This window comes from Lathamus discolor, chromosome 1 (genome assembly GCF_037157495.1).
Source record: "Lathamus discolor isolate bLatDis1 chromosome 1, bLatDis1.hap1, whole genome shotgun sequence".
NCBI lineage: Eukaryota > Metazoa > Chordata > Aves > Psittaciformes > Psittacidae > Lathamus > Lathamus discolor.
In genome coordinates this window covers 135,683,660-135,703,075 of record NC_088884.1, presented here as the reverse complement: position 1 = coordinate 135,703,075, position 19,416 = coordinate 135,683,660, and the positions used below count along the sequence as shown (strand labels likewise).

Sequence of the window (19,416 nt, the reverse complement as noted above, 5' to 3'; positions counted from 1 at the left end):
TCTTCTTTGAATCCTTCCCTATCCTTCACTGCTCTTTACTGTCCCTGGACTCAGCTTGGAAACTCATTTCTTGTGAGCATTCTGGATGCCTCAGGCAATACAGGAGAATATACTAGGACAGTGCAAAGGGGAGGGGAAAGTGAGCAAGCCTGAAGTGCCTGGGATAGTGCTCAATGAAAAAGAAGCATAGGTGCAAACATTGCATATTAGAACCAGTAATAACAACTGTACTTTGCTTTCACCTCCAGGGGTATGCAAGTCATTATTTTAGACATTGATACCTTTCCTTACTAGAGAAATAAAATAGCTCTGGGTTGACAGATGAGAAATAACTGAAGGTCATTTTCCAGAAATATTTAGTATTTCCTTGTATAATGGATGCAGTCAGTGTCTGTATTGGCAAGTTATGGTATGACAAAGGCAAAGGAATTCGCATTTTGTCTTTGTTAATTTAATGCATTGCTCTATTAAAACTGTATCTTGACTTCATTCATTATGAGTGTAGATACTGCTTCCAGTACTCATCAGAAGATCTTTTTGTAACATTTAATTTTCATATGTCATAAGTGGAAATATCTACCTTTTATTATGTAGCCAAAGTCATGGATACCATTTTCATATCAACTTTCTCATGGTACAGACTACTGTGGATATATACTAGGTCCTGCTCTTTTTAAGGTCTTGTGCCAGACTGCAGCGGTACTGGTTTGCCTCCTTTCAGTCTTGCTTTCCCAGACTGTGCCATTGCCTTCTGGCCTTTAAGATAAAGGCCAGTGTTTATTTGCAGCTTCATAAATATCTAATTGTGGCATGCATTACTTGAGGAATGACAGCAAAATGTGACTTTTCCCATTTGAATTTGTTAGCACTATTGAAATGCAGCACTACCGAAGCACGCAGCAGGCTGGACCCGTTCTGCGCCAAGGATGCTGTGTGCACAGTTTGCCATACCAGCACTCAGCCAAAATTGAACTGGAGCTCAGCCAGCACTCCCTCTGCAGCAAGAGCTGCTTCAAGCAAGAGTGTCCGAGCAAGAGCCAGTGCTGCTGTGAGTGATACCTGGCAAGATACACAAACATGGAAACTTGAATTCTATTGTCCCACTACAACATGGACACCTCCAAATGAAGGTGCCAAGAAAACAAAGGTTCAGGGGCATGAGACTATTTAGAAGAGTTAATTTTCACTCAGGGTTTAGAAACATTTAGGAAAATGATGAATAGAAAGTAATGTAAATGCACTTTAAACAAAATGCAGAGTAAATCCTTGAAGTACCTGAGGTGCCTGTCATGCATTAGTGTGCTTAAATATACAATCAAACCTATTGTTACAGAGAAAAATAAATTATCTCCAAGGACCTAAAACTGAACAAACCTGGGTTTTGTATGTTTCTAAATTCTGCTGTTGTTTTAGTATTGACTTGGGAAGAAAAAGATCTTAGAAGAGCCAAAAGAATGACAGTCCCTTATCAGAAAGGTTCTCTGAAAGACTCTTTGGTGTGCAAGAATAAGTATCATGACAGGAAGAGGTTTGCTTTTGCCAGACGGTGAAGCAGCATCCCTCACTGTTCCCTGGGGAACACAGTGGGAAGCGACAGCATTCAGGACTCAGGCAGATGCTCAGGCAGAGAAAGAATATGATGATATTGGTAACTAAAAAGCAGCAGGCCTCCATCCAGCTCCTCTGTCAGACAAGCCTCACAAATCAGAATCCTACTTCAGGTGCCCAATTTATATTTCTGTTGGCTAAGACTTTAAGAAGTTTTTAAAAGTTGCTTGAATTAACAGCTGTCTTTGGCTTCATTTTTCACCTTAGTCAGTTGTTTGTATATCCTCCTGGCCTTCTCTTTGGCTTCATTTCACTGCTGCGTGTGCTTTAACTTTCTCCACTTAGGTTCACACTTGCATTTTTTAAAGCGAGCCAATGACTCCACAACTCATCACACCCTCATTCTCCCCACAGGAAAGTGGTGAATTATTTTTCAGCATTGCGTATGGCTGCCTATCAAGTAGGAGTTTGCTTTGCTCCCTGTAAAATTCAAGAGTCCCTCTCCACAAGACAGCAGCAAACCAGAGGTTTCTTCTTACTTTTAAATATATGAAGCTATTGAATAGGGAGTATTTCTGTCCAGCTGTCTTCCATCATGAAGGCTTGTCTTCCAAAAGTACTGAAATTGCTTTGGTACCTGCCTTTAACAATGCTAAAAATATCAACGTGGGAGAGGGCAGAGGTGGTTACGCCGTTGGTAGGCGCATGTAAAGAAAGAACCAGTGGTAAGAAAAATGCTTCCTCCTCTGGACACAAGAGCGCAAGGAAGAATGCAGAATGAAATAAAACCCGTTATGCTTCTCCAATTTTAAACATTTAATAGTGCACTTATTGAGTATATTCTGTACAGACATCTATAGCAAGTTAAACATCTTCCTTTTTCTCACGTAGATCATAGTCATGTAAAGCACATTTACAATAGAAAACATACTTGAGGTACAAAAACCCAAAAAGAATATCTGAGGTATAAATACAGGTATATTTTAAATAATCTTTATCATGCTTTGTCTATGTTTGACAGTACACTGTGGGCAAGTATACATGTTTACAATAGAATGGTATGTACAACATACAATTTTACAAATTCAAAAGTGTTTGATGTAGAATATACAAGATTTTCCTACTCATGAGGAACACTGTTACTGGAAATACTACATTATTTGCCATAATACAAAAAATCTTCATCAAAAAGCTTAAAATAATACTGACAATGGTAACAAAGTCTCAGTCAAAATTCCACCTTGCAACTCATTCATACCCTAGCCACAAAATACATTTATCACTTAACACTGCACCTCGAAAGCTAATCTTTACCTTTACAGTAAAACCTACAGAAAGACACCTTTCCAGAGGACCTCAAGACTTCCTACAGTTCATACAAGTTGATTCTTAAGGAGGGGGAGTATCCCAAAGTGTTTAAAATCCCACTAAACCAAAGACAACACCCCCTACTCTCTGCCCCCCAAAATAACCCTCCACATTGCTCACATCCAGGTTCTGTTTGTGTTAACATGCGGCTTTTAGGAAAACAGGCAAAGAAGGGAGAGCAAGGGAGAGTTTGTGTGACTCTTCCTAGCCACCTCACCCCACCTGCTGCTGCAGGAGTCCTGACACTTCCCAGCACCGCAACTCCAGTGTTGACTTTTTCCTCTTGAGCCGTTAGAATACAGTAAAATATATAGAATCCCATTAAAGCATTTATAGTTAATGCAGGTAGGAGTAAAAGCAACAAACATTTTTCAGTAAATTAATGACTGAGATCATTGGCTCTCTCCACCATTGCAAAGACATTGCATTTCTAAGCTGCTATGTTGCTCAAAAGTATATTTATTTACTTAAAATTGCTATAGAATTGCTATCCACTCCTAAAAGATCATCTGGATAAGGAGTGGATAGTAATCAGAGCAAGCCTCTTGTAGCATCTGCTTAGGGTTTTTAATAAGGTTAGAGCTGAGGAAAATGTAGAACTGGCACATGGGAAGGATGGCTACTCCTGGTCCACAGTCAAGTCCCATTCTAGGTTGAACTGTATCCAGCATATTAAAATCCATTCTGATTGCCTATCAGTGTACCAGACACATTTCAAGTTCGACTTCTGCTATCCTTTCAACCATTAACACACTCATTCACACTTCAATCTCTGTGCAAACCTTTCTCTGCTTATCTCAGTGAGAACACATTGAAGAGTACCAACTATTCCAGTGGATACGCCAGTCCCCCAACGCACTACAAATACATGAGTATGTACATAAAGCTAAGTATTTCACATGGGAATGATGAACCTTCACCATCTTTCATAATATATTTTGCATTTAAAGAATTTTGCTTCTCAGAAGCAATTCAACCCATCTAATAGTACAATACTTTTTTGTTTTCTTCTTGCACAGTCCTCCTATGTATTCCAGTCAAGGCCTACACTATAGACCTTAAACAGACAGGAAGCAGCTTTAAAGTGTATGGTATGGCCACAGTCCAGTAATGCAATGCTCACAGTCTAGTTCTCATGCTGTCATCCCTTCATGACATGACTTGCAGATGGTACACTAGTCCGGTCTGCAGTGGACGAGCCTTGGTTTTAGATAATGTCTGCGTTGCTGATGTGTGGAGCACGTGGTTGTTCCTCTTCAGTAGTCACCTGGATTTTACTTCCTTGTTCTCAAGACTCTGATGAATGAAAGAGTCTCGTATCTTAACAACTTCAGATGCACACAAGTGTCCAAAAGACTTGGTGTACCAGTCTGGCATGTGGCCCCTGATGTGTGAAGAAAAAGTGATGATGAATTAGATACCAGTAACTTTGCACACATTTTCTCAGTCAGATTCAAATATGTATGTAGCTGGTTAAGTGCCCAACTAGGAAATCTCCTTATTACTGCTTATTGCTCAGCTCAGCCTTACTAATATACATACTTGCTCCAAGACAAGTTTGCCATGGTGAGGAAAAGTTATGAGGAAAAGTTACAGAAAATTGTGGGAACTTGTTCCTCTTTACTAACTTAATATTAAAATTATTATGTCCTTGCACCCAGATACATCTGTCAGAGGAAAGGGTGGGGTTATATACCAGTAGCTATGGTGCAGCACATACTGGATGTTTCTAATGCTACAAACCACACCTGCTGTTAGATGTGCACTGAAGCCAATTTTCTGTGACATCTCAGAGTCCTATGTATGCCTTTGAGAAGTACGTACTACTGGCCAAGCTAAAGCCTGTTGAACCATCTAAATTTTGCACTGATTACATGGAAACTGTACAAGAAAAGTTACCACCACAGAAAGACAAAGTAGCAGCTCATACCTTAAATCAATTCTGCACATGTAGGTAAGTTTAGATTTTCCTGACCCGCAGGGCTCTATCAGATACCTAGACAGGAGCACATTGACTCTAACACCTGCCACAGGAGCACGGTCATGGTCCACTGAGGTTGCTAGAAGCACACAAGCTCCCTTGGGAAAATTTGTCCTCCATGTTCTAAGGAAAAAAGAAGAAAAAAAAAAGTCTTATCTTTGAGAAACAGTAATGGAACATCTAATTCGAACATCTACTAAGACATCAAGTTATGCACACACAGGTATTTACTCATATAACTTACACAGAAATCATAGTCAAGGTCGCGCTATGTGTACGATATAAATATCATCACAAATAAAAGCCTTACCTTAAGACTACAAAGTCTCTGGCTGGGTGAGGTGCCATGCTGTTCTGGACATACTGGTATATATCTGTCTGGCTGTCCAAAGGTTCGATTATTTTTGAATCTATAAGATCTTCATCCCAAAGATGCTGCTCTTTAAGTATACGATTTAAAACATCCTCTGGTGTAGCTGGGATTTCAATGGTAGTTTTCCATAGCCGGAGTGGGGGACCTTCACATACCTGGGGAAAATCAGCAGAGTCCTCAGTTTTACTCTTCTGGACACTTTCTTTTCCTTTCTGTTTTAGTGTCAGCTAAATACAGCAAATTAAATGCACACACATATATGCGTATGTTGTATTAAGCTTGTCATAAACTCAGACTAAGATTGTTTTCACAACAGCCAAAGGCATCTTCACACTGACTTCCAAATTATCTTTACATTACAGTTTAGTTTAAAACTTCTCCAGTATAGGCCACTATTAAATTGTGATGCTATAGAATAATACTATCCTAATTTCCTAAGTTTATTTGGTAAAAATCTCATTGAAACACTTCTCCCTGTGCTAGCTTTGAGCTGTGAGAGATTAGAGACAAGAAACTTCTTTCCTACAACCTGCATACTGACAGTGCTTAGAGGCTTCACTCAGCCTGTCAAGGCTTTGCACGTCTGAGTGAAGGCATGTAAATGCAATACAGTGAACATTCCTGGGCTGGATAAACAGAAGAACACAAATCAGCGCATGTTAGTTGACTGCTGCTGAAAGGCAGGTTATCTTTAGATAGTGTGCAACTATGTCAAAATATCAAGGTTTTTTTTTCTCAAATATACCTGCAACGTAAAGGTGTACACTGAACCTTCTGTAATATCCTATGTTAAAAGCCTGCTCCTATTAGAGAAGATGAGCTAAAAAAAACAGAGCTGTGGCATGAGTGACAGAGTGCATACCTTCTTGTAGGCCAGCTCTGCTTGCTCTGCAGTGGAGCAGCTGACCCAGCCCTTAAACTTCTCCTTCATCTCTTTGAGCAAGTCATCCATGCAGTCCTGGAGGTAGCAGTGGTAGTCAGTGGGCTCAGTGGTGCTGCTACCCGCCCGGAGCTCCTCCAGGCTGAGGGGACGCAGGTCCTGCTCCGTGTATGAGTTCCGGCCCCTGCTCATTTCTTCAGGTATCTGAGGGGCAACAAGGGTGAAATCATCCTCTTGCAGCTCCCTCTCAGCTCTCCCCCCACATCACAGAGTTAGTCTAGCAGCTTGACAACCACACAAAGATGGGTGCACTAGTTTTGTAAGTAAGTGGTAGGACGCATATACGCCCAGTCACTCAATGTGAAAAAATGCCAAAATTAAGTATGTGACTTTAACTCAAATTAATCTCTCATTTATGGGGTATCCTATTTTTTTCTGTGGAGTATCCCTCTCTGCTACACAACGCAGATCCATTCCCACAGCACAGTTTATCCTGCAGACTGAAGGAAGGAGGCATCAGCTGTCAGCCACAAGAAAAGAGACAGGCATGTCTTCAGTTGAGGGCTCTGAAAAGATTCGATGACAGTGAAGAAAACCAGGACTCTTGACTTGTCTAGTTCTCTATCCCAGGCCCTAGAGGGAGCATGCTTTAGTTCCTACAGACCCTTCAACCTACATTTTGACAGTGTCACATTCCAGGATGCTTTTGTGGCCTAGCCTTGCTTACCCTTGGGAATTTAAGTATAAAACAAGCACTGACATTCCTGGAAATGGCTTCTTGCTTTGTAATTAGAGCTGAAGTTCATAGACCCTCATGGCTGTACAATAAAAGCTTGGAAACATATTTCAAATGCAGCTCAGTTGTAACAAAAAAGTCCCAAACCCCACAACTGCTTCCTGACTTTTGAGTGCCAGTGCCAACAAAAGAACTCTCTTCTGGCACCACTTCCAGTTCATACATGTACCCAAATCAGGATGCAAATGTTCTTAAAAACGCTATTTATCATGTATTAAACTTTATTTTAATGAAGATACATTCCTAGCTTTCCATTACACAGCAGATGTAAGCCATGTTGGCCAATATTCCACCCATCAGTTCTGCAAATAGGTGTTTTACCTGAAAGAGCTTCTTGCATTCAGCGATCATATGAGCTAGCCCTTGAGTTGCAGCCAGATTTTCATTTAGGTCTTTCTGATCGGGTTTTCCCAGGCTTGGTTTTCTTTGCATCACCCTTCCCAAGGGAAAAGAGCACACATGCACAAATCCAGTTACTTAATGCAGAGCAAGAGACACGTTTGGTAAAAAAACAGTAGGATTCCCAAATCTGCTGGTGATTTACAGCAGTGCTGCCCATGACCAAATCTTGGCACAGGGTTACCAACTTCTCTCACTACGCTCTAAACTTCTTCTTTGGAATCTCTCATGTTTCTTCCTTGGAATCTCTCACGTTTCTTCCTTATGAACTTGCTTATATTTTAACAGATCTCTGCCAAAAGGTAGGATCTCCTAACTGTTCTATGCCCAGTGCCCTCTGAGGTGTCTGAAGTGATCACAACTGGTAGGGTCAATGCCACCTGTTACACACCACTGCCAGCTGTGGTACAGGACCAGCAGCAACAAGCCCTGCTCCCGAAACTTACCTCGGGGAAGAATTTTCTCTTTTGAGAGTGTTTAAGTGGAAGAGGGAAGGTGCTAAGCAGACAGCCAGGTTTGTCGGTGTCATCTGGTTTTCCTTCACTGCAGCTGTGACATCACTCAGGAAATAGAGAAGAATCTGGAGGACTTCCCTGTTCTCATCAGGTAAAAGCATAATGGCAGCCTTGATAGCCTGGAGACGCTGATCCTTTGGCACATCTGCATAATATTAGTAAATCTCTCATCAGCCCATTGATTTTCCATACACACAGCATGAATGCATCCCAAAGCAAACTCCAGCTTCACATATTTGACTCGAGTTTGAAGTGATTTCCTTCAGGATGCATACCATTCGTAGGAAACATGAAGGCATTTTTTTTAACCCACTACTTTAACTTACCTCAGCTATTTCCTGCCTCACAAGAAATGCAAGCAAGAAGTTGTGCCTAGGCCAGAGTTAATTTTAGATTTAATTTCAATAGTTACATGCTCCCGCAGATGCACTAAAATGACAGAAGCCTGGAGTCAGGCAGTGAACAAGCAAACACTGTCCAACCAATTTAGAGGTTCTCTGGCTTTCAAAGAAATTCAAAACATGAATGCATTTTAGAATAGGTGAATTAATTAAATGAATTGGCTAGCAAACCTTTTCAACAATGATGTCATAGAATACCCAGAAAGTGCTTTACCAAACACAGGGTATGATCTGCTTTATTGAGCAGATCATTCAAAGTCATGCAGTGGAAAAAGAAAGTCAACGCTGTGAAGCCCCATACCATTAAACAGCTCCTTGGTTACTAACAACAAACAGCCACTGGAAAAATTTAATGCGTCTTTATATAAGGCCCTCTCCGCCAAACTTGAAGGAAACAGAAAAATGAAATAAACCAGACCAGATCTGCTTCTTATAAAGGGATTTCCAAAAAGCCATCTCTGAAGACAACATCAGAGTCTTAATCCTAGAGCATTTATATCATCATTAGCACCACACCAACCTCACTGCATGTCTTACAATACATGTGGTGCTAACTAGGTATTTAACTGGTATTTGCTTTGGGCTTCAACAACTTTGTAAGGCTAGCAGGTCAGTTTAGAAAGCAATTTTAAGCAAAACCCCACTATTTTCCACACTCTCCCCTCAATCAGCTCAAAGCAGATTGAAGCCACGTGCGAACAATTCCAGTGCGCAGCCTGGTACGTAACACTAAAGCAAAGGGAAATTTTGTCCTTTGCAGGGAAGCAAAATTTACAGCTGTGTTAAGGCTCTTTGCTTTACACAAAGATAATACTTCCTGACCACCTCTGGGGATTCCTCAGACCTACCACCTGCAAAAGGAAAGCAACAGATACTTCTGCAATGATCTGTCAAACTTTTTCTGGCTCTAAACCCACTAAGAGTTGCTGTTTAACATGCACAGAAGTGGCGAGTGTGATTAGTTTTCTCCATAAACCTTCTCGGGAATGCAAACACACACAAAAAATGTGTGCACTGAAATAACAGCATGTATGTTTTTATTTTAAACCGTCACCTCCACCTACGGAGCTCTGGAGGAAATTCCTGTAACTTTTTGGTAATCATCATCATCAGGAAGGCACAAAATACAGTAAGGACTGAACCCTAACTATTCTATGATTCTATGACTCTAAGGTGTTTTTGCAGTAGGTTCTTTGTAGCTATGCTCCCATGGGAAGAATACATGGGGAGAGAGGTGCGATGATGTTAAGGACAGAAAGCACAGAATCAGCAAGGTGCTTATAGTGCATCAGTCAGTTTGGACCCCCATGAATACTTCAGAAGGGTTTGGTGTTCTGGTCACCAAACATTAATTCACCTTTGGCTAACTTATTAAGTGAGAGTACTCCCAATGGAGTAAGAATGTTGAGGAAACAACGTTTATAAAGATCCAGCCCCAAATTAGGAGAACTCTATTAATCTAGCCCACAAAAGAGAATTTCTCCCTTGCTGGTGCTGAACCTGCCATCTCAGAGGGATTATTTCTTTCATGCGCATTGATAAACTCCACTTTTTATGTTCTAAAGACTTTCTGTTTATGACATCTACCAGTAAAGTAGCTACAAGTTAGTAACAGAAAAGCTTTCAACTCAAAGGTTGTTTCCAAAAGTTATGGTGAAGGGTAGAAGAATATGAATTATATGAAAACGGAAGTTTTTTGGTAGCTTTGCCAATCCCTCTGAAAGCCCCTGATGTTCACGTAGCGTTTGCAGAGCTCCTCTACCTAGACACATTAGATGGGGCTTATTTGTAAATCATAATATCAAGCATGCTCAAAGAAGGGAGGAAACTTTATAGCAAATGATGGAGGACTTATGTTTGTTCCTGAACTACAGAAAAAGGTGAAATTAAAAGAACTTGTAATGTAAATCGTTATGCAACAGGAACATCAAAAATGCATTCCTTAAGAGGCAGCCTGAACTATAACGGCTGCTGGAGAAAGGCAAAGACCAACATATGCAACATGTATAGTGACCAGAGGAGCAGTATTAGGAAGTTCCACCCTTGCTACACAAATGAGTGTTTGCCCCCGCCATAGAAATCTCACTACTTACATTGGTATATCTGTAAGAAGGTCTCGGAGAGTTTGTTGGTCATGAGAGGCTCAGGGAGATCACGGAAGAATTGCTTTAACATGTCTGCTACATCATAAGCAGACTGGCCTTCATAGTTGACACAGTCTGCTGAATTCTCATTCATTTGACGCAAAGCCTGAATTCTTGATTTGACTCCAGATTTCCTGAATAGTCCAACCTAAATATATATGGAAAGGTAAATACATTTACAACGAGTCCAGCAAATCTGAAATGTGAATATGCTCTTTAGCTTCTTATGTACAGGTCCTGATTTCATTGAAACCTTTCCCTGCATTAATTATCTATTTAGTCCAGTTTTGTGCCTACTTTATTCAGCCTGATCCAGGAACAATAAAAACTAATGGAAGGCTGGGCCCTGGGTGCTGCATGCAGGTGGGATGAGAGAGAGTACAAAAAACCCACCTGATCCAGACAGTGGTTGCGGAGGTACCTCATGGCTTGCTGAATGCTCTGTGGAAGAGGCTGTCCTGTGCGCTGGACATTGACTTGCAGCGGTACTCCAAACACATTTTGGTCTTTATAGTCTGGCACCTTTATCCTTTTCATAAATTTTGGTACTGCCCTATGTAAGTAAAAGGAATGACAAAATTAAATTAACACCCTGTTGGCCATTTATTGTCTGTATTTCCAGTAATTTGGAAAGTCAGTGAAAATAAGTGAAACACTTTAGTAGTATGAGAAGTACTGACAGTATAAATTAGCTAATCCACTCAGAGCTGGGAAGGCGGAGAGGACAGAAAAGAGTTTCTCTAAGAAAAAGGCTTGACATTCAGGGCAATATGCTGCCTGTAACTATTAATGTGGTGCTTACTCCATCAATATTAGTAGGACAAAAGCTACAGGGTGAAACTGCAGGGGCCAGATTAAATTGCCAAAGAGTCAAAATAAATCCTGCGGTCAGTGACCCCTTATAACACCGCTTCTTTAGGTTTTGGGAAGGATGGGTATTTGAACAATGAGCTTTTGTATGTCAACTACTTGCTCTGCGAAGTCCTCAAACTGGGTCCACCACCCACCAGTGTGCATAACAGCAGGAAACTGATGTAATACATTTGAGTTTGTCAGCTAAAAACTTCAGCTCTATAAACAACCCCTTTGAGGGACCCCCTCCTTGTCAGCCAGTGACTGTTGTTACCCCTGCCTCCCACTCTGGTTACAATGAGAGGCCTTTCCATCTGCTTGTGACTCCAAGGAAAAAGTTACTGAATACAAAAGAATGATTTACCCCCAGGTCCCCAAGAGTACTGGTTTCATAACGGGTAAAAAAAAGAAGCCACTAAAATGTGAAAATATTGAGATCATTTTCCTAAACAGGGAGAAAAGCTAACGTCCAGTGTAACAACTAATAGGACACAGCGGCACTGGAAAACAGGGAGAGCTATTTAACATTTCAGTACACAGTACAGCTACACAAACAGTGCATTAGATTTACAGCTCTGTTACATAGCAAACCAGAACCAATTTGTATTGCCATACAGTTAAGTTTAGGGCATTATTGATATATGTATGAATAATACGTGCTTTGTCAAAAAACATGCCAATGGAATGTGAAAAAACACATTGCGATCTCCACTGAGAATCTGAAGCATGCAGGGATAACTGGTCAATACTTATTTCTGTCTTTCAGAACAAACAACTTCTGTATTTAGAAAGGCTGACATAATGACAGCCTTTGAACAGGAGGTACTTTGATGCTGAAGCTAAATACTCTCTATGACTCCTGGGGAAGGGAGGAGGCTGGCCTGTGGTAGGGAGAAGAAAAATTTTACTGCGTCTTTTGCATCCTGAAGGCTACACAGGCTCTACTGCAGATATAATCATAAAAGAGCTTTCTATTCCATTCTTCCGACAAGGAACATTCTCCTGGGTTACAAACACCTGGCCACAGCAGAAATTGCTGCCTACAAAACCTCCATGGTTCTCACAACTTTTCTTCCCACCCTCTCCATCCTTTTTGCAAACTAACTGGACTTATACTGCTTTAAAGAGGGGATACAGATTATGGCTAATGAGGTAAGAGAACTGAAGGAAATTTACATTATTTGATTACGTAATTATATAGAGAAACCAATACACCTACTTAAGACTAACTGAAGAAAAGCGAGCCTATTAAGATCTACTGAGGTTTGTGCTACTGTTCACTAACTGTCTCACTGAACAACTAGTCCTCCTTTTGCTACGGACAGTGGACATCTTCCTGCTCAGGAAGCTGGCCTGAACAAAAGCAGTGATGCTTTTGTTCCCTTTTGTTCTGCTTTTGTTCCCTTACATGCCCCCATAAACATATTTCTCAAGCCTAACAAGATTACTCTTACGTAAAGGATTAGCGATTTTAGCCCTGTCTTAGGAAACCACAAATCACTGACAGCACAGGCTGGAGGAAGAAGTGCAAATATGGACAAAGAGGGATAGAGGGATTCATTGCATCTTCCCAAAAGTTGCTCAGGATGAGCATAACTGTCACGCTTGTGTAGTCAGCATCTCTACACAGGGCACTGTGTCCTTACCAGCTGAAGCCGTGCTTATTGGAAGGTGTGTACTTCTCCAGGAGTGCAGTCAGCTTCAGGAGAGAGTACTTCTGCAGCAGGTTCATCTGTGCCACTGACTGGCAGTTGATCTGCAGTGACGCCGAGCTGAGGCTGGGCCGGTGGGAGCTCTGGAAGCTGTGCCACCTCAGCCTGTGCCTGCAGAGAAGATGGGGCACAGAACAAGGACTGGTCACTGAAACGTCTCTGCAAGATGTGCAGGAATTACTGCAAACGTAACGCTGAGCTCCCTGCCCTTGTCAACCGCTGCTTGGGAAATTTCACAGGCCTCTCTCAGCCAGCAGCCTCTCTGCCTCACCTGGTGCAATGCAGCATGCATAGGTACTTTAGGTGAGAACGGGCACCTGGAGCTGACTCACAGCTCAGAGTTAACTACATGCTCCTGCCCTATCAGATGTCCTCCGAAGGCTCCAACACTCTTCTTCAGAAGCCCTTTCAGTATTAACGCAGTGGCAATCAAAAAACTCCATTTAGAAAAAAGCCCAATTTTTTAAGACACATCAAATGTGAACTAAGCACTTCTAAAAGTCCCATTTGGTTTATAAAAGCAGCTGTGAAACTAAGTGACAGCAGAAACAAGGCCCTAGATGATCTGCACCAGTTTTAACGGAAAACTGGAAACAAAGCTAAAAAGAATTCAACTTCTTGCTCTACTAACAATTCAAAACACAGTCATATATCCCATGGTAAAACACCCAGAAGAAACCGCGAGGCCACTGGAACTCCCCCAGTTCCCCACTGTGCTACAGTGATCAAGAGAAAATAAACAAACCTCATTTTCCCTACAGATTTAATGCTCCAGCATGCTATTAAGAAAGAGATGGCTACTGAAAAGGGTGATTTTTTGGAACAGTCTAAAAGTCAAGGCTTTTACTACACACTGACACAAACCAGACCACACTGACACTGTTTCTCCTATCCAATTTAAGAAGTGAATAATCCTACTTGAGGTCCCTCTCTCTCCCACACACCATTTCAGTCTGAAGACTTATCATCCCCAAAAACTGCCTTAACATTCCTCCTAACGCTGACTTGCTGAGCAGGCTGTTTTTCAATGACAACTCAGGCTAAACATACAAACATACAGCTATGAAGTGTGGGAATCACTTGTCTAAAAGTCTTGCACGAATACTTCCCTTGCCTGCAATTGCTTTGGGAAGCAATGGGAACAGCATGTGAGTGCCTGAATGGCTACAGCTTCTACTGCACCTTAACTGAGTGGGGCAAATGGGGATCTCACCAGGGCCACCCCAATTCCCAGTGCCTGTGATCTCACCTGCTGGACCTCGTCAGCGAAGCACCCACCCCAGAGTCCCTCCTGTCCTGCATCCCTGTGGGCTCTTCTGTTTCATTCAGTGAATTCCCCGTACTGTCAAGGTCACTCGGTGTTACTCGATCATTATCTACATCGAGGTGGATCTGCTTTGGAGAGGAAGGACATGGGGAGATGGAGTCGAGCGCTGAGTCAGAGTCCCCTTCATCCGAGAACTTCTCTGACCACTGGTTTACTATTCTCTGCATCCCTTTGACATGGTACAGGATGTCATCTAGTTCTGGGAATATGTCTTCATTTTCGAGGTCAGCCAGGTCACTCGTACTGGAATACAGGATGGAACCTGGCACATTGTCATAAATACTCAGGCGGCTGGTCACTGAGCTGGAGGAGTTACGCCTTTTCCCCATGCCCAGCTCTTTAGCGCTGTCACCGCTGTTTTCCCTCCGGAGGCTGAGATGGCCATGTCCATGGTAACTCCCTGTCCTCCAGTTCACAGAGGCATTGTTTTCTGTAGGGGAGAAGTTGCCATTGGAGAGTGCTTTTGGGAAAGTGCCAGGCTTATGATCTTCAGGGATAAAAAACACCGTATCTTCTGCAAAGCTTCCCCGGTTCTTGAAGTTCTGCTCTATCACGTCACTGAACGTTGACTGGTTGAAGGGGTCAAAGCCTTCCAGGTACATGCCCACCCTTTTGTTGTATGCACTGAGGCTGCGAGTTCGTGTGACAGGACTGGGTGTGCTGACAGCACTGCTCGTCTCAGACTGACTACTGCTGCTGCTGGTCTGCGTGGAATTGGAGACACTCCTCTTTCGTACCATGGGGAGGCTGATGTGATTGCCGTTGAGGGCAGAGATCTCCACGCAGTTAAGTTGTTTCAGTTTATCTTCATCCATGCCCTCCTGCAGGATGGGCCCACTAATAATAAGGCCAAGCTTTGAAGGGGCTTTGCTCTTGCCATGGTGAGAGCTTTTGATCTTCAGGCTCTCCATTCTCTTCAGCAGGCTCTTTGTTTTGGACTTGGCGTTCTTCTCATTGGCTTTCGTGTTGAAGCTGAAGCTATTCAGCTCTCTGGGCGAGGGCAGGCTGCTGAATGAGTCATCGTTTGCTATGAAATTGCTTGATGAACAAACGCTCACGACTGAGTTTGTCCTGGTAGTAGATGCCTCACTCTGCAGGGTTGGTTGGTGGCTGCTGGTGCTACTGATGCTCAGAATAGAAGCCACTTCTTGGCGTTCGCTGAGGTCTGTTAGCACACTCTCACGGCTTGCGGCATTAGTAAGCTGAGGAGCTTCTGGGGAAGGGGTATTCAAGTCCGGTTTTGGAGGGAACACATCAAATTCTTCAAGCCTTGACCACCTCTTGCTGTCCCTCTGAAAAGTCCATTTGCCACTTATTGCACAAGGTTCATCTTCATCTGAATCTTCGCTCTGCAAAGGAGAAGAACCGTGAAAGTACTGCTTGCAAATTGCACAAACGGCAAGGGCGGTTGCATTTAAATACAATGCCCACTAAAATGCTTTAAGCATGACCTTATTCTCACTGAATTTGAAGTGAGAACAGTCTTTTACTTCAGGGAGAGGAAGATTAGGCCATAAAGCGCATCACAGGAAAAGATAACGAGGGACGGGCAATATATTTAAACAGTTTTTAAATACAAAAGATACGAGCTTCATAAAGAGAAACAAACAACACAATCTGCTTTAAATTGCTCTTTTCTAAAAACCCTAGTATCCACAGACTTTTAATTAATTGGTCACAGTGGATAGCCCTCAGATCAATGGAAATTCCTGGCATGCATAAAATTTTAAACTGGAGTCAGTCAGGGGTTGGGGTCCCTCTGGACTCTCTCCAAAGTTACACTCTGTTGATAGTGGCTGTGTGTTTATACTCCTCTTTGCAATTATGAGATGTTTCTCATATGTTCTGAATTATAGTGGCTTAATTCCTTACCCATTCGGGAAGTCTGAACGGTCTCAAGCTGTGACTAATGAGGTAGCAAAAGAAGCTCTTGTGTTGAAAGAGTGCGACGCCTCCAGGCTCTTACCTGGTTCACTCTTCCTCCCACAGGCTAGCAGCTAACATTTTAAGAATGTCCTGTGAAGTTTCTAGTTCAGTCTTGCTTCAGGCAAACTTTAACGCTCACAGATAGGGAGCAGCTAGAGCTCACTGACAATATAGCACGTAACTAAATTGTAAATAACATCTCCACTGATGATGTTTGATGTATGACTAACGCCTGAGGGCACAATTACACGTACATCACTTACGCTTACAATCTTTTCATCTAAAGACTGAAAGGGAATGACTCTGGGACTGACATATTTGGTCTTCCAAATATCTGGAAAATTTCACATTGGAAGAATAAAACCAATGAAGATATTTTAATACAACATCATGAAACCACAAAATAACCTTTGGTGTTCAGAGCAGGAAACAGTAATTGTCACCCAGGTCCATGAGTTTCACTTGATTTGTTTAGACTGCTTTAATTTAAAAACAAACAAGCACACATGCCCCAAACTGTAACTATCTGTGTGCCAGGAACACAAACATTTATTCTCTGAAAAACGAGTAAATTACTCATATGTCAAGTATTTTATTTATGCGCACATTAGTTCCTGATCCTCTCCTAGTGTTTTGGTTTTTTTTTAATCGCACATTTCATCACCTTGGGAAAATAAGTGAAACACCATATTTATTTTTTACAGCCAAATATAGGAGACACAGAGGAAGTGTCATCTTTTTCGTTTCCTAACTACTATAAAATACTTTTCTACATGACTCATATGAAAACCTAAGAGGTCTGTCTTGCTTATTGAAAGTTTTCAGGAGGAAAAAAGTCACCTGAAACTGCCAGTGGATAATAATGGAAATAAAGGAGCAGTAAAGCGAACTTAATTTGCAAAGAGGTCAATGCAAACATAAGGGAACGTATGTTTCTGTCAGCATAATTTTTTTCCCTTGTGTTAGAAAGCTTCAGAGGCTAAGTATTGATTTTAATGAATTCAACAACAAAAGGGAACAGGATCCAAGTCCATCTGCCAGAACATGGGTGGTGAATGAAAATCAGGAAAGACTGAAACAAAAGGTAACATCCAGACTCCGGAAGATCTGGGGCTTGGACCTGAAGTCGGGTCTGGTCTGACCTCTAACAGCAATACTGTTCATTCCAGTGTTAACAAGGTTCAGGAACAAGGAGGAGAAATCTTCTGGCGGTCATAAACAGCAATCCAGCTGCCTTCCCCCACTTTTAGAGTTCCTACATATGCTGCCTCAGAGTGTTATCTTCTGGAGCTTGGATGCTGTTTCCAACATACCAAACAGATAGGGAAAGAGGGGATTAATTCCTGGTAAACAACCTCAGAGCATTTGTATGCATTCTTGTTAAGGGTAGGGCAGTATTGTATTGCCTTAGCTCAGTCATCTTTATCTGCAGTTGTCGTATCCCAGGGGACAGTATAAACTACTGATCCCTCGTAGGACACACACATAGTTTTAAGACAGCTATTGAGTGGTACCTTACAAGCAGATCCCAGCAACTCAGCTTTCTATTGGTACTACCTTATTGAAATTTCAGTTGGTGCTCTTGTATCTCTCACCATGCTCCACAGGGATCCTGAAGATTCAGGAAACAGTTTTAATTCCTGCTGAGCTCCCTGGAAACATTTCTAAAAAGGTATCTGATGTATTCTGTAAATATGTTACTTTAATTTCGAACTACACAATTAAAAAATAAGTAAATAATGTGTCCCACTCTACAAGGATTAGCTCTTTCCTCTGCAGGCCAAGCACAGTCTAACTGATCTTGTCTATATCATAATAAAATAATACAACCCTAATGCGATGGCAAAGAACCAAAACTGTGAAGACAATGCCAAAGACTATGTTCTAATATTCAGATCAGCTCATCGTGGCTGACAATCATCAAGCCTACTCTTTACAACCCTGCCCGAATGCAGGTTACACACTACAAGAAGGGCAGCCTCTCTGGCAGGCATAGAAGCCCAGTGCCTTTCACACTGGGAGCAGCATCACAGGCGAAGAGTTCGCTAGACGAGTACTCTTTACCCACAGCCAAGTCCTGCAGTTTTCACTCAGTGAGAACACGAAATAAAATGTAAGCAACATTTTGACTGTGTGTCCTTTGCCAGGCTCTACTCAGGTGTTATCCTAGACTGCAGCTAAGCAATCTGCTAGGTGGTGGGGTTTTTTTCAGTTTCATTAATGTACAGTGCTGTAAGAGAAGATGTTAAAGGAACTTACCCTTTTCCTGTGGGGACTAATTTCTAGCTTCATCACTGCACATTTGTTTAAAGTATTTAAGCGCCTGCAAAGCAAAGGAAACCATATTAAGAGAACACCCCAGTGTTTTGACACAGGCTACTCCAGTTCACAAGCTTTTGTGAGGGCTGTCCGCAACTGCTTTGCATACAAATAGCCACAAGCAGAGTTTCAATTAGAGCCCTAATTATACTTAACCATTAACCCATTACATTTGGCTGTACTCTAACTTCAGAGGGAGGGATGGATGACTATTTGTCACAATTACCTGAATCAAAGTAAAGAGAAATGAATGGAAACTTAGTCTAAGTTGAGAAGTGCATTATATTCAATGAAATGTAGTAATTACCTTTGCTTAAACAGCAGACATTTGAACCCTGAAACAATCAGTCTCAACGGACTGAAAATAAAATTAAAAGCTTCGTATTTGACACTATGTACATATGCCTGTGTGAAAAAAAGCATCCTGCTTTAAAATTGTACTTTATAAGCTAAAACCTCTCGGAGGAAAACTTATTTTCCACTTATTAGGTGTCTACTTTGTTTGTGAATACTGATTATTTTCAACACAGTCCTGGGACATGACAACTCACCAGTTTAAATAAAAAATGTACAACAAAACACAGACCTGATTTTTCCTTTCTAAGCTGTAAGTTTCTTTGATACATAAAAATGTTGTTCTGAAGGACTAAAATTTAAACAAAAAATAAATTGCTGCAGCAACAAGAGTTAAATAGCCTCCTTGTGAAACGTGACAATAGTCTGGATGCATATCTTGAAGCACTGTAAGCATTCCTCTGTTCCCTGATGAGCTAATTCTGGTAGGTATCCCTAAAATAAAAGAAGTATCTTTCTTCTACCCTCTCCCCAGAAGCTCAGTGTGCACAGCTGAGCAGAAACAGCTTAGAGCAGAACTT

The 19,416-nt window shown here is 41.7% G+C and overlaps 1 protein-coding gene across 4 annotated transcripts in view; it reads right to left on the bottom strand.

Annotated features, from left to right (window-relative positions):
* Nucleotides 1-2,346: 2,346 nt before the first annotated feature.
* DLC1 (DLC1 Rho GTPase activating protein) overlaps nucleotides 2,347-19,416 on the bottom strand; it is a 216,435-nt gene continuing 199,365 nt past the window's right edge. For all 4 annotated transcript variants that reach the window (XM_065696821.1, XM_065696829.1, XM_065696835.1 and 1 more), the window contains 11 exons: nucleotides 18,482-18,545; nucleotides 14,219-15,645; nucleotides 12,904-13,080; nucleotides 10,799-10,958; nucleotides 10,355-10,553; nucleotides 7,792-8,005; nucleotides 7,268-7,382; nucleotides 6,133-6,354; nucleotides 5,208-5,425; nucleotides 4,847-5,020; nucleotides 2,347-4,300 (listed from right to left, as the gene is read on the bottom strand). In XM_065696821.1, the coding sequence (XP_065552893.1) occupies nucleotides 4,180-4,300; nucleotides 4,847-5,020; nucleotides 5,208-5,425; nucleotides 6,133-6,354; nucleotides 7,268-7,382; nucleotides 7,792-8,005; nucleotides 10,355-10,553; nucleotides 10,799-10,958; nucleotides 12,904-13,080; nucleotides 14,219-15,645; nucleotides 18,482-18,545 (3,091 nt within the window). In that variant the 3' untranslated portion in view covers nucleotides 2,347-4,179. The remainder of the gene's footprint in view (nucleotides 4,301-4,846; nucleotides 5,021-5,207; nucleotides 5,426-6,132; nucleotides 6,355-7,267; nucleotides 7,383-7,791; nucleotides 8,006-10,354; nucleotides 10,554-10,798; nucleotides 10,959-12,903; nucleotides 13,081-14,218; nucleotides 15,646-18,481; nucleotides 18,546-19,416) is intronic.